This window comes from Alligator sinensis, unplaced genomic scaffold, assembly GCF_000455745.1.
Source record: "Alligator sinensis unplaced genomic scaffold, ASM45574v1 scaffold389_1, whole genome shotgun sequence".
In the NCBI taxonomy this organism is placed as follows: Eukaryota; Metazoa; Chordata; order Crocodylia; family Alligatoridae; genus Alligator; species Alligator sinensis.
The window spans coordinates 2,450,139-2,463,324 of record NW_005841951.1 but is presented as its reverse complement, the minus strand read 5'-3'; the positions used below and the strand labels follow the sequence as shown (position 1 = coordinate 2,463,324).

General features: G+C 44.4%; 1 protein-coding gene across 4 annotated transcripts in view; it reads left to right on the top strand.

Moving 5' to 3' along the window:
- The first annotated feature begins 340 nt into the window (after positions 1–340).
- UPP2 (uridine phosphorylase 2) overlaps positions 341–13,186 on the top strand; it is a 31,186-nt gene continuing 18,340 nt past the window's right edge. For 2 of the 4 annotated variants that reach the window (XM_014518407.2, XM_014518406.2), the window contains exon 1: positions 341–671. In XM_014518407.2, coding sequence (XP_014373893.1) covers positions 665–671 — 7 coding nt within the window. In that variant the 5' untranslated portion in view covers positions 341–664. Of the gene's footprint in view, positions 672–2,557; positions 2,676–5,056; positions 5,216–13,186 lie in introns of all 4 variants that reach the window. The other 2 variants (XM_006020374.3, XM_014518404.2) reach the window with 2 other exon arrangements.

Below are 13,186 nucleotides of genomic sequence, written 5' to 3'. Positions count from 1 at the left end.
GGACCCCTCATTAGATGAGAGTTAATTTGTTGTGATCAGCCTCTTTTAACGTGGTCTGCAGTCATGCACTTATGTCATGGCACCGCTGTAGAGTGCTTTCAGGGGGCTGATCACACAACAAGTGTCACTGCTGTCAGTGCCCTATGAGATCAGGCAGGCAATTTGCACTCTCAGCTGCTTTTGCTCTCAGAGTGTATATGAGTCACATGAGTCACATGCAGGGATAACTGCCAAGTGCGGGACCCTGAGCAAAGAGTAAATATATCAGCAGCAAGAGGTTAACTAGCCCTGGCCCTTGTGTTACTTTAGCATAATAGTGGGAGGTGAATTAAGGTTAGAAGTAACACTCCTTCAAAAACAGCCAATCTATAGAGGGCCTTCTCAAACAAATAACACATCCACAGGAGAAGGAATATTTCATTGCTGTTGGGTTGAATAGAATATATCAGAAGGAAAAAAGTTGCATTACTTATCTTGGAATGTATTTAACTTCCTGAGGAGCTGCTTCAAATAGTCTTACATGAGTCTAAAACTTAGCAGCTGAAGTAACAGAAGGTATTTTCCTTACCTTGAGTCAACCCAGGAGTGTTTTTCTGAAAGTGGGAATTCATAACATCCCTCTTTGCTGAATCCAACAAACCCGTAATGACTGAAAAAAAAGGTTATGCTGGGTAAGTAAAGGAGAGAGTTTGAGATTTGTTTTGATACGATTAGATGTGCATTTTCTGTTTTGCACTAGCCTTTATTTAAATATTGACCTTCACTGGTATTTAGTCCTGCTAAATTTATTATAGCAACTGGAAAAGGAATGCAAAGTAGAACTCTACTGTCTTAGTAGTTTTATTGTAATTTAAGCTCTAATTCAGGGATTTGGGACAGGGATTTGGGACAACATGGAATCACATCATTTGTTAAGAGTTTAGCAAACTCTGCTATATGAACTAATCCAGAATTAGGGCATAAGTATATTACTGGTCATCTATTTCTGGATGAATTGTGTTAAAAAAGACTTAAGGTTTTTCTCATTGTTAAGATTAGTAGGAAATATTAATGGTAATTTTCTTTTTGCAGAACTTTTTTGGAGATAATTACAACATATTTTAGGTATTTTCTGATAACTGTATAAATGCAAAGAAAAATATTAATGCAACACTAAGGTTTTAACTGAGAGTGAAAATATTTCACTGGCCATTTATCTGGCAATAATTAAAACAGTAAGATTTTTCCCTAAACATTACCACAACAGCCACTGGCTGTAATGCAGGAAGTGTAGGTGGGCTGGGTCCGCCTACTGCAGTCTTTTGAAATAGAAGCCTGTGAGGAACCAGCTGCTTAAAGCCCAAGAGGGGACCAGAAACAAAGTCTTGGCAGTAAATTACAAGCTGTTGCTGGCACAGTAGCCAGTGCAGAATGCAATGAAAGGGCTAAGAGAGTTCATGGGTAAAGCTGGATTTGAATCCCAGATATAGGTGGCAGCTGAAAGGACCGGGCCTGGAAACCATTTATGTGGAATGGATACAATACGGAAGCTCGTTGTTGCTGAATGAATAGATGAATGCAGTGGGGTGGCCTGGCCTGCCACCTCCCCACTTTGTTCACCTACTTAAGATCTGAGCTGTTAGTTCTTTCCATTCTGTTCCCGTAGTGCCTGATGTCTGTGTCTGTTCTTCCTGCGGCAGCGGTCTTAGGTTTTGGCAGAATGGATGCATTTTCCCAGACTTAACTTCACCTGTTCATCTTGTTTCCTTCCATTTTCCCTCTCCCTTTTGTGGCCTCAAAGGTTTTCCTACGTGTTCTGATCTTCCTTCACTGCAGTGTGTCTGGGCTTATCTACACCCCTCTCACCCTAGCCTACACCCCTTGTGATCTGTATCATTTTTACATTTTCCCTTTACTCTCACCTAAGCACTGCCTTATTTTCTCTCTCTCTCATTTCAGTTCTTCACTTCAGTCTCTCTCCCTACCTCCATTCTTTCATCCCTGTCTCTTTACTTTGCTTCCCCCTCAAGATCCTGCCCTTTTCCTTTGGTTGTGTATTTAAGGAAGAAGCCTAAGCAGTCCACTCCACTCATTCCTTCTGTAATCGTGATTACAGTTTGCTAGTGAGACCTAGTGACCTCTTCTGATGAGTTCCTCTGTGGTCACCACACTTCAGCCCTGCCTTAGAAATGACAATGCCAGATCCAGCTGTCTGCTATCACAGTGGCAGAAATGGGGGTGCTTCTTGATACAACTCTTTTCTACTTGCCAATTACAACTACGGGAAAAGAGTAGTGGTGCAATTGCATAAAAGTTGTTGGGGACTAAGAGAGGGTGAAAGAGTCCTGAACTTATATTAAGAGGAACATCTACAGAATGGGAAGAAAATACCTGGTCTCCCCCGCAGTGGTTGGGCCTATGACACATAGCCTAGGTCTCTTGGGCATACATAGCATTATAACAAGGCAACCCAAATTACTATATTATAGTCCTGATACTGGCTCAGATGTCATGAATTCCCTTGTTTGATTTGACTTTGTCCACAAAGATTCTTAAAAGTTGTTTTTTCCCCCTCCAGAAATGGGTTTGTTCATGTTAAAAATCCTCATTTGGCTCTGATGGATGAAGACATTCTCTATCACTTAGATTTAGGAACAAAAACACACAACCTACCAGCGATGTTTGGTGACATAAAGGTAAACAACAAATGCAAAGCGACAACTTGGAACACAAATAATCTCATTCCTCCTCCCCTTTCTTATCACAGATTTCACAGATCCCTTTATCATTCTCCTTGGCTCTTTCGAGGAGAATGAGTTAAAGCTCCCAAAGGAAATGCTGCCTTTCTGAGAAGCAACTGAGAAACTGTGCTGTAGCTTCGGCAATGGAGATTGCCCTTCTTTTCTCAATAAAAGATGTATATGCAAAAGCTAAACTTATAACAGGCACAATGAGCTACTTTCTTCCCTGGAGTAGTTCTACTGACTTAGTAAAAGAAAGAACATTGATTTCAAGGGATGAACGTGGCCCATCATCATAGGTGTCATTTCAAAGTCTATGTGTTTTATTAGTAAGGAAAGAAGGATGTGCCCCATTGCTGCCATGACAGCAGAGCTAAATTATATCCCAGAATGCCTTCGGCCGCTGTTCCCAAAGGAATTTTTGCTCTGAAAGGTACAATCCTATCCCAAGAGCTTTTCACACAGAAACCCACATAATTCTGTGATTCACTAATCTGCTCAGAAACCTAAATAAAAAGTTCTTTTCGATAAAATACATCTCAGTAAAACCAAGTTTCAAGTCTGCCATAAGAAAGTAGCATAAGCGCATAAGACCATCAGTGGAGTTCCTCAGGGGAAGGACATTAGGCCTGCAATGTCTGGTTGTGGTCTGTCTGAGACAAATGACAAAGGATGATGCATGTCCCAATTGAGATCTAAGCTCATATATGACGACTTATTATGACTCCAGTTTTTTACGAAAGCTTCTTACAATATTTTTTAGGGTACAAAAGTGTTGAAAGCAAATTCCTAGTACTAGTACTGGCAGTTAGCTTTTCCATTGCACCTGCCTCCCCACCCCCACCTGCCATGTATTTCATTTCTGACCTGAAACTGCTCCAGCCCTAGGCTTTTTCTAAGTGTATGAAGGTGCAGGAGTTTTACAATATGAACAAGCATCCACTAGAGATCATGTTGGTGGTCCAAAACTTCCTTTTATTTCTGAGCATCCTGATTTGAAACCTGGCTGTCAGAGTTGAACAATTAGCTGCCTCTGAAATGTAGAGTTAGGGGTTTTTTTTAAAAATACAATAATTTGTGAAATCTTGTCCTTTTTCTTTCTGACTTTATAGTCTCAAAGCCTTCAGCGATGCTCTGTAATTCTTGTTGACAGTGTTCAGAGAATAAATTAGACCACAAGCTACTCTAACATCTGTTTCTGCTTTGCTGTGCATGCATTGCACCAAAGTTATTTTGAATTTACTCGGCTGGGAATTAGTATCCAAGTATTTGTGACACCTTATACAATTTTTAATGTTACTGCCTATTTTATGAGACTGATATTGTATGGTTCTTACTAAAAGAAAACATGTTTGCTTTGTTCACTCCCATAAGCTAGCCATGAACCTAACATATAACAATAATAGTTTGCACTTGTATACTAACACAGTATCTTCCATCTGAGGATCACAAATCACTTTTCCAAACTTTAAGAACATTTTCACATGTGCTCCAGGAGTCTTGGGAGGGGCTTTAATTACAGCAGCTCCAAGAGCCACACTAAAGTGCCCAGAGCATCTCGTGTATCAGCATCCCTGGACTTCAAAATAGCGAAGCAGTGCTTTATCTAAAGCTCATCAAACAAGCTTTAGTTAAAGCACTCTCGCCACCATTTTGAAAGTGTGGGGATACTGATACACAAGACGCAGCGGCTGGCTCAAGCATGGTAATTACCACAGTCCAGCAGACTTGATCACAGCACATTTGGGCAGCCTCCCAGCTTGTGTATAGGCACCCTAAAAGTCTAAGCCTGACAGCACCTCAATCAGGGAAATAAGAGGAATTCATTTCATTTTAAAGAGGAGCAAATCGAGGCACAGAAAGATAGATGACAGGAACAAAAGAATATCAAGTTATCACCAAATCTTAGACACTAGGGGATACATACCTTAGAAAAACATAATAGAAACAGAATTGCATTTTCCCAAGTCCTATTTCCATTCTGCAACCATGAAACCTTCATGCTCAGAACCAGAATAATACAGGTCCTCCCAAAGGGCAGGAATGGAATGCAAAAAATTGTTATCTACCTAGGATAAGGGTCTTATAATTATTAGCCTATCTCAGACAGCATGGTGGCACATTTAATAATGTAAAATGCAACATGATTCTAAAAACAGTTTCCATGTCAAAACTGGATGAGTAGACAAATGCATCTTACAGTCAGTTTACTCGTGCATTCACATTTGCTCTCTCTGAGTAGATGAAACAGATCATTATAAATATTACAAATGCAGGCTAAGTCTTATTCCAGCTTTAGCTAAAATGGTATGGGTATCTATATATTTTATATTTAGTTTGTCTGTGTTGGTGGCAGCCCAAATCGAATGAAAGCCTTTGCTCAGTTCATGCACAAAGAACTTGGATTTGAAGGAGATGGGAAAGATGTGAAAGATATTTGTGCGGGGACAGATCGGTACTCTATGTACAAAGTTGGACCGGTGCTCTCTGTCAGTGTAAGTACTTTATAATGTATACTTCTATCTGCAGCATAGCAACAACTGAAGGACTTAGTACATTGTTTATAATTCTTCCTTAAATGTGGATGTGAATTTAAAGCTGCTGAAATTGTTGTATGGACAACCCTGGAGACCATGGCCATATTTGCTCTGAATACTTAGCATCCAGGACCGTCCATACAGCAGCTTTCAGCAACTATAAATTCACATGGAAGCTAGGGAGTAGTGGTAACTTCAGGTATGCCTCAGCCTACCAGGCAGATTGCCTCCAAAACATGTAGCATATAGTCATCGCTACATGGAACTCTAGTGGACTGGACTATATGGGGGGAGGGCTAATTGGCACTGTCACTCAGCAATGTCAGTGAATCAGGCCACCCATAGTGTTGGAGGCCTAGCTACTCTGCTTCTGGCTGAAGAAACAGTGTGCCCAGAGCAGGAAAGCATGCTTGAGGGCACTGCTCCCTGGCACAGTAATTTTACTGTGTAGAGTTATTTTGTGGAGCTGTTTGTACAGAAGTTGTATTGAAGAAGCATAACTGCAAAAAGCATTTTCCAGCTTCTTTAACCAATACACTTTAGCCCTGACATGCAGGGACCACCCATAAGAGAGGCTCGTTAAGTATCCATGCCCTTCTCTTGCTGGCTTCTGAACTTACATTGTCCACACGTGTCAGTTATGGTGGTATTTTCTTAATGTAGACTTTAAGCCACTGAGAACGGAATAGTCTACAAAATTCATTTTGTATAATTCACTAAGCAGACAGAAGACAATAGCTTCCTAGGAACCTGTATGTTTGCATGTGCTGCTGCAGTAGCACTTTTAAGAGTACTTGAACAACCTAGTGCAACATAAGCTTGAGCATTTTTATATAGGTAGTCATTACACATTTGAGTGCAATATAGATAAACCCTGAGAACTAAAAGCCTCTTCCTGTCTTCTAAGCCATAAAGTCCCCCAATTTCAACAAAGCAGAAAACTACAACCTGAAGTACAGGTGCATTAGAAAGTCTAGGAGCTGATATTACTACATCATTCCTGATGTGCTGTTTCCTGCAGGCAGTGCATACAGATATAACAGTAGAGTTCAGCATGCCTGCAGGTTGGCAAGTGATTTAAAGGTAGATATTACCACAGCAAGTAATTTTCTTCCATCTCATATTGTGTCAAGGATTGACAAGGTAGAAATAGCTAAGTTTCACTCATATTGTCTGCATTTCTGTTATGCTTACCATCAGAAGAACCCCAAGGGCTTTCAAATACTAATTAATCAATCTTGTCAATAGTCTCTTATGTAGGTCAGCATAATTATCCAAGGCACAGAGTGGTTAAAGAACTTGCCCACAATTACTTGTCATGCTGCCTTAGGAATGACCCAACTCCCAGGTCTTTGCTTTTAATTCATAACTGACTAATCCACAGGCAACTTTTCTGTCTTTCTCCTCAAACCATTATTACAAGTAAACTCATACAATCATTCTAAAAAGCTACATTTTACACTTTAATAAGCTTAGTGACAAACTGCTGCTGCCACTCTCGGCTTCTGATTTATATCCCTACATCTACAATACCAGCACTAGAGGAGATGCTCATACCTTGGCCCATGAATTTCCCTTTCCCAAGCTCTTGTGAAACAGGTTGGGCTCACGCTTAATAGGTAAGGAGCCTAATCCTGATCCAATGGATCATGGATTTCAATATAAACTAGATTACACCAAGGACCATGATTTATAACAGGGATGGGAAAAATATGGCCCATGGACCAGATCTGGAAGGACTCTGTCCAGCCTGCGGTGCGTCCCTTGGTCCCACCTGGTCCAGGCAGCACCTGCCCATGGCACGTCCTGCTGCCCTCTGGACATACAGCAGGGCTGGGGCAGCTGCACAGCTGGACTGCCTTTCCAGGCAACCCAAGCAGTAGTGGCTCCTTCCGGCTGCCAGCACCACTGGCCCCAGGGACCCATGCACACAGCCCCTGCCCAGCCCACCCTATGCCTGCTCTGGACTCACCTGCCTAGGCTGATCAGCAGCAGTGGCTGTTGGGCAGAAACTATTCCTCAGCATGGAGGAAAGCAGCACCCCCCCTCCCTCACCACTGCCAGGCCCTTCCCACTGCAGCCACCCAGGGCCCACTCTGGGCTGCCTTGCAGCTGCTCTGCACTGCCACCACTGCTTTGCTGAGCAGCCCAGAGGGGGTGGTGATGGCAGTGGAGATGCAGAGCAGCCCAGTGCAGGGTCCAGGCAGCTGCACCAGGAACAGCCCGGCAGTGGCAAGGGGGAGGGGCCACTTTTCCCCTGCACTGAGGATCATTTTCTGCCCAGCAGCCACTGCTGTTGCCACTGCTCAGTGTTGGCAAGTCCAGAGCAGGCGCTGGGTGGGGTGGGCCAGGTCAGGGCTGTGCCATGGGTCCCTACCAGTACCATGGGGCTGGGGCCAGCAGCGGCAGCAGCCAGAAGGAACCATTGCTGCCTGAGCTGCCTATAAAGGCAGTCTAGCCATGAACCTGCCCAAACCATGGGCATGCCCAGGGGGTGGCAAGACATGCTGCAGGAGGGTGGTGTGGAACAGGCATGGGGCAGGCTGAAGTCAGGGCTGTGTGCGTGGGTTCTGGCAGATTAGGTCCTGCCAGGGTGATTCTGGAGCAGGTTTGGGACAAGGGCTGGGTCTGTGCACTGGCTGTTGGCAGTGGTGGGGAGGTGCTGCAGTGTGCGTGGGCTCCAGGGTGTTGCAGGGCAGAGGCAGGTGCTGAGTGGCTCAGCGAGGTACAGGTGGGGGGCGACTCCCATGAGCACCCCACTATATCCACAAACCCTCCCCTACAAGCCCTACAATGACACCCTCCCCCCTACACAGTCACACACCCCACAAACACTGCATTCACCCACGCCTCCCACAAATCCCACACCCCTCCTCACATGCACCCCCACATACACACACACAACCAAGTGCCTCTGGGGGAGAGCCCCATTCACTGCTACATGCACATACCTCACCATACATGCACCCACATTCCCCACACACACCTCACCCCACCTCTCCAGACACACACCCTCAGCCACCCTCCCCTCCACACACCTCACAGCCCCCACAAACCCCATACCCACCCACACCACACATCCCCATAAAATCCCCCTCATAAACCTCCCATATTCACCCACATCCACACATTTCCACACACACATACACACACACACACACACACACACAGCCCTCCACAAACCCTATATCCACTCACTCATACCCCTCCACCCATTCACCCCCATAATATACAAGAGTGCTAGGGTATACATAGACAAGGCCTAAGACAAGATATAACAAGTGGCTGTGCAACAAAAAAAGAGAGAGAAAGGAAAGAAAGGTAACAGTAATAATTTCAGGGTCATGGGCTACCAAAGTACACACCTTGATGATTCCAAGGTATTTGTTGTTATTTTATGTCCCCTGACCCAGATATTGTAGTTGGCCTTTGCAGGCATCGAGAAAAACTACTGTCTAAGCATGGGCTAGGTAAGGGACAACTTTCTCCTGCATGCTCTACACTGCATGTCTGGATGGTAAGTAGGATTCAACTTCTGACAACTGCCCTCTTGGATGTTTTGCTGAGAGCTTTTGCCAAAATCACAGATGTCACATTTTTTGTGAATTGCTAAGAGATGCAAGTAAGTTAAAAAATACCAGGGATATTTGCAACATCCCTGGCTTCTATCTTTTTAATAAGAGTCAACTTTTTAAAAGGTACTGGCAAGGAAATGAGGCCGTTGTAGAAGAAAAATAGGAATATAATATATTTATATTGTAAACTACAATCAAAACTTCATAAGACTCGGGTTCTATGACCAAAAAATGGAAGGAGAACATGGCAGAAAAAGAAATATAGTACTTACATTAAAATAAACTCTGCCCTTTTGGAAGCACCTTCCTTCAGGTTTTTGAAAAAGCAATTGGGTCTGCAAACAGAGAGTAGGAAATAGGGGCATTTGTATGGGAGGATGGGGAGTTTTCCTTTTTTTTCTTGAAAGGTAGGGACTAAGAAGAGAAGACAATAATGGCTACTGAGCGAGGAGCAGTGGAACAGAATGCTGGATACATGGAAGCTGAGTGCATCCAGAAGCTGCACAATGTACAATACTCTTGGGGGGGTACCTGACAAAGAATCAATTTATGCATGAAATATTTCCTGATAGAGCTCATGCAAGAAAAAGATCCAAGGAGTATCAATACAGCTAGAGACAATGATGGAATTCAGATGTGGATTGGGAGACATGAAAGAGAAGAGAGGAAAGGAGACTTCATGGACAACTCAAGATTTTTAGATACCTGAACAAGAGGACAAGACACCTGATGGTGAATATGGCCTATGGAAGTACATGGCCACAAGAAAGGTAGAGGAGATATTAAAATGAGGAACAAGAAATTGAGTTACTACTCTGGAGAGCAAGAAAGGGAAATAGAAACTGAAGGAAGTCGGACTGGGAGGTGACTAGACCCACAAAAGAGGAAGAGACAATGGATAAAGCCAAAGACCAGTGCTTCAGGAGGAACAAGATGATTGTACACAAACTGTACTCAGGTGATTGTATATAAACTGTGGCACCCACGGAAACTTTCATTCCCCGGGACAAGTTCCGAAGTCAGACCCTCAGTTTTAGTTTTATTTCTGTATCAGTTCTATCATGGTTTTAATGAATGTAGAAAGAAAAATTAGCAAGTTTTATCTAAAATCCATTCATGAGCCATTAAAAAAAAAAAATCACTGCTGCTGAAGGCTCAGGACAAAATTTCTGGTTGTCCACTCTCAACTTTCAGTGAAACCATGCATGAAATCTTCAGACAAAAGGAAGAATAGAAAAGAGAGGAACCAAAGTTCACACCAATACTGGGAAGACATTTATATATAGCTTCCCTGGGGGAAGGATTGGCAGTGCTGTCACCAGGGACAATCTAGAAATGAAAGGGTGTGCTGTCTTCCAGGAGAAAGGATAAGAGGTGCACATGAAGATTAAAAAAAATCAGATCAGGGAAAAACCAACTGATAATTCTTTACAAATGACACTGATTCCCACAGAGTTGAATTAAAGTGACACCGGCAGAATGGAGATGCTGAAAGAAGTGGAGGGCTCAGGTAATCTTCCAGGCTTTCAAAGCATAGCATGATAATGAAGATCAGCAGATGGCTCAAAGACTGAAAAGTCATAAGGAAGGTTTTGGGAAGTTTTGCCCTTACAAATTACAGCAAGCTGGGGGAGTAGTAGATGCACTGAAGGGGAAGGGCTAGGATTCAGAGAGATCCTGACAAATTGGAGAATTGGATCAAAAGAAATCTCATGTGGTTCAAAAAGAAGAGCAAAGTCCTGTACTTAGGATGGAACAATCTCATGCACCAGTACAGGCTATAGACCAACTTGCTAAGCAGCAGCTCTGCAGCAAAGGACCTGGGGCCACAGTGGACAATAAGCTGAATATGAGCCAAAAGTATGCCCTTGTTACCAAGAAGGGTACATTTCTGCTTCCTCTTCCACCTGCAGCTGGACTGAGCCTTTCTTTCCCATTTCCAATGAGTCCTGGTTTTTAACCGGCCTTAAATGTCTGGAGAATATCACTGAATGGGGCCCCAAACAGCTTACCCAGAATCCCCCTGATACCCGCTGCCTCAGCCTGTCACATATGATTAGTGTGGCCCCACTGTCCATGAGATGGAGCCACACCAGGTTGCCCTGCACTTCATCTGAATATAGATTTTTGGAGCATCCCAGGACTAATGACAAGAACACCTGGATCCCGTCATGAGTGGGAGCTAATTAGCACATGGCTCCTTTGTGGGGAGTATCTGGAGTACACACAGATACTTATCAGTGCTGGGCTATTGGATCACTATGGCTTGAAACCCTTTAGACTCTGATGGGTCTCAGCCCAATAAACTATATGGTAAATCAAGAGCCTTTTGGTTTTGGGCTAATATCATGCATAGTTTGTACTATCTAGAAGTTGGTACAGAAATGCCGCTTAAAAGTATATTTTATGGAGTACCTGTGCTAAAAACATGCAGCAGTTTCAAAAAAGGTACATTGCATCAGTTCTGGATGAAGCAAGTCTATGAGTACCTGTAGTAATTTCATTATGTGTAAATTACTATAGATATGTTTACTTCTAGGTCAGTGTTTTCAGATTTGCCACTCACTTCCATGTGCTCAGGATAGCATCCAGGACTAAGGACAACAAAAAGTCCTTTTTCAAGTACATTGGGAGCAAGAAGAGGGCACCAGGCAATGTAGGGCCCCTGCAAGACGCAAACGGTAACCTTGTGGCAGAAAGCTGACATTTTTAACAGTTTCTTTGTCTCTGTTTTCTTGAACAGGGACTGGGACATCCCTCCTACCAGAGGTAGGGACAATCTCGGGGATAGCTCTATCAGGCCTTCAGTTAGCGCAGAGGTAGTTAGGGATCTTCTGGAAGGGCTAGACATTTTGAAATCCACAGGTCCAGATGCCCTCCACCCAAGGGTGTTGAGGGAGCTGGCAGGGGTCATCGCGGAGCCCTTGGCCCGGCTGTATGAGCATTTGTGGTCATCGGGCCAGGTGTCGGGGGATTGGAAACTGGCTAATGTGGTCCCAATTTTCAAGAAGGGGAGGAAGGAGGACCCAAGTAACTATAGGCCTGTAAGCCTCACCTCGGTACTCGGGAAAATCTTGGAGAGAATCATCAAGAAGCACATCTGTGGGGGGCCAGCAGGGGAGATCATGCTCAAGGGCAACCATCATGGGTTCATCAAATGCAGGTCCTGCCTGATCAACCTGATTGCCTTTTATGACCAAGTAACTAAATCCCTGGATGATGGTGTCGCCGTGGATGTAGTCTTTCTAGACTTTAAGAAGGCCTTTGACACTGTCTCTCACCCCATCTCACCCACATAAATTAAGTGACTGTGGCATTGATGCCTAAACAGTTGGATGGGTAAAACATTGTCTGATGGGGCACACCCAGAGAGTAGTGGTGGATGGGTTGTACTCAACCTGGCGAGATGTGAGCAGTGGGGTCCCCCAGGGCTCCGTCCTCGGGCCCGCACTGTTTAGCATCTTCATCAGTGACTTGGACGAGGGGGTGGAAAGCACGCTGTCCAAATTTGCTGATGACACTAAGATGTGGGGCAAGGTGGACACAGTTGAAGGGAGAGAGAGGCTGCAACTAGATTTAGACAGACTACAAAAGTGGGCAGATGAGAATAGGATGGGGTTCAACGTAGACAAATGCAGGATGCTGCACCTCAGGAGAAGGAATCCACAGCATACATACAGGCTGGGGAGTTTCCCTCTTAAAAGTACAGAGGTGGGACGGGATCTTGGAGTCATTATTGACTCCAAGATGAACATGAGCCACCAATGCCAGACTGCAGATAGCAAGGCCAGCCATACCTTGTCATGCATCCAAAGGTTCATCTCAAGCCAGTCCAGAGAGGTGATACTCCCCCTCTACGCGACTTTGGTTAGGCTGCAGTTGGAGTACTGCGTCCAGTACTGGGCGCCGCACTTCAAAAGGGATGTGGCCAGCCTGGAGAGGGTTCAGAGGAGGGCCAGCTGCTTGGTGAGAGGGCAGCAGGACAGGCCCTACGAGGAGAGACTGAAGGACCTGAACCTGTTCAGCCTCAGCAAGAGGAGGCTGAGGGGGGACCTGGTGGCTGCCTACAAACTCATCAGGGGAGATCATCAGCAAATAGGAAGATCCCTTTTCTCCCCAGCACCACCTGGGGTGATGAGAAACAATGGTAATAAGCTGATGGAGAATAGGTTTAGGTTAGAGATCAGAAGGCAATATTTTACAGTTAGGGTAGCCAAAATCTGGAACCAGCTTCCCAGGGAAGTGGTCCTTGCCCCTACCTTGGGCAAATTCAAGAGGAGGTTGGATGATCACCTGTCTGGGGTCTTGTGAACCCAGCATTCATTCCTGCCTGTGGCAGGGGGTCAGGCTAGAT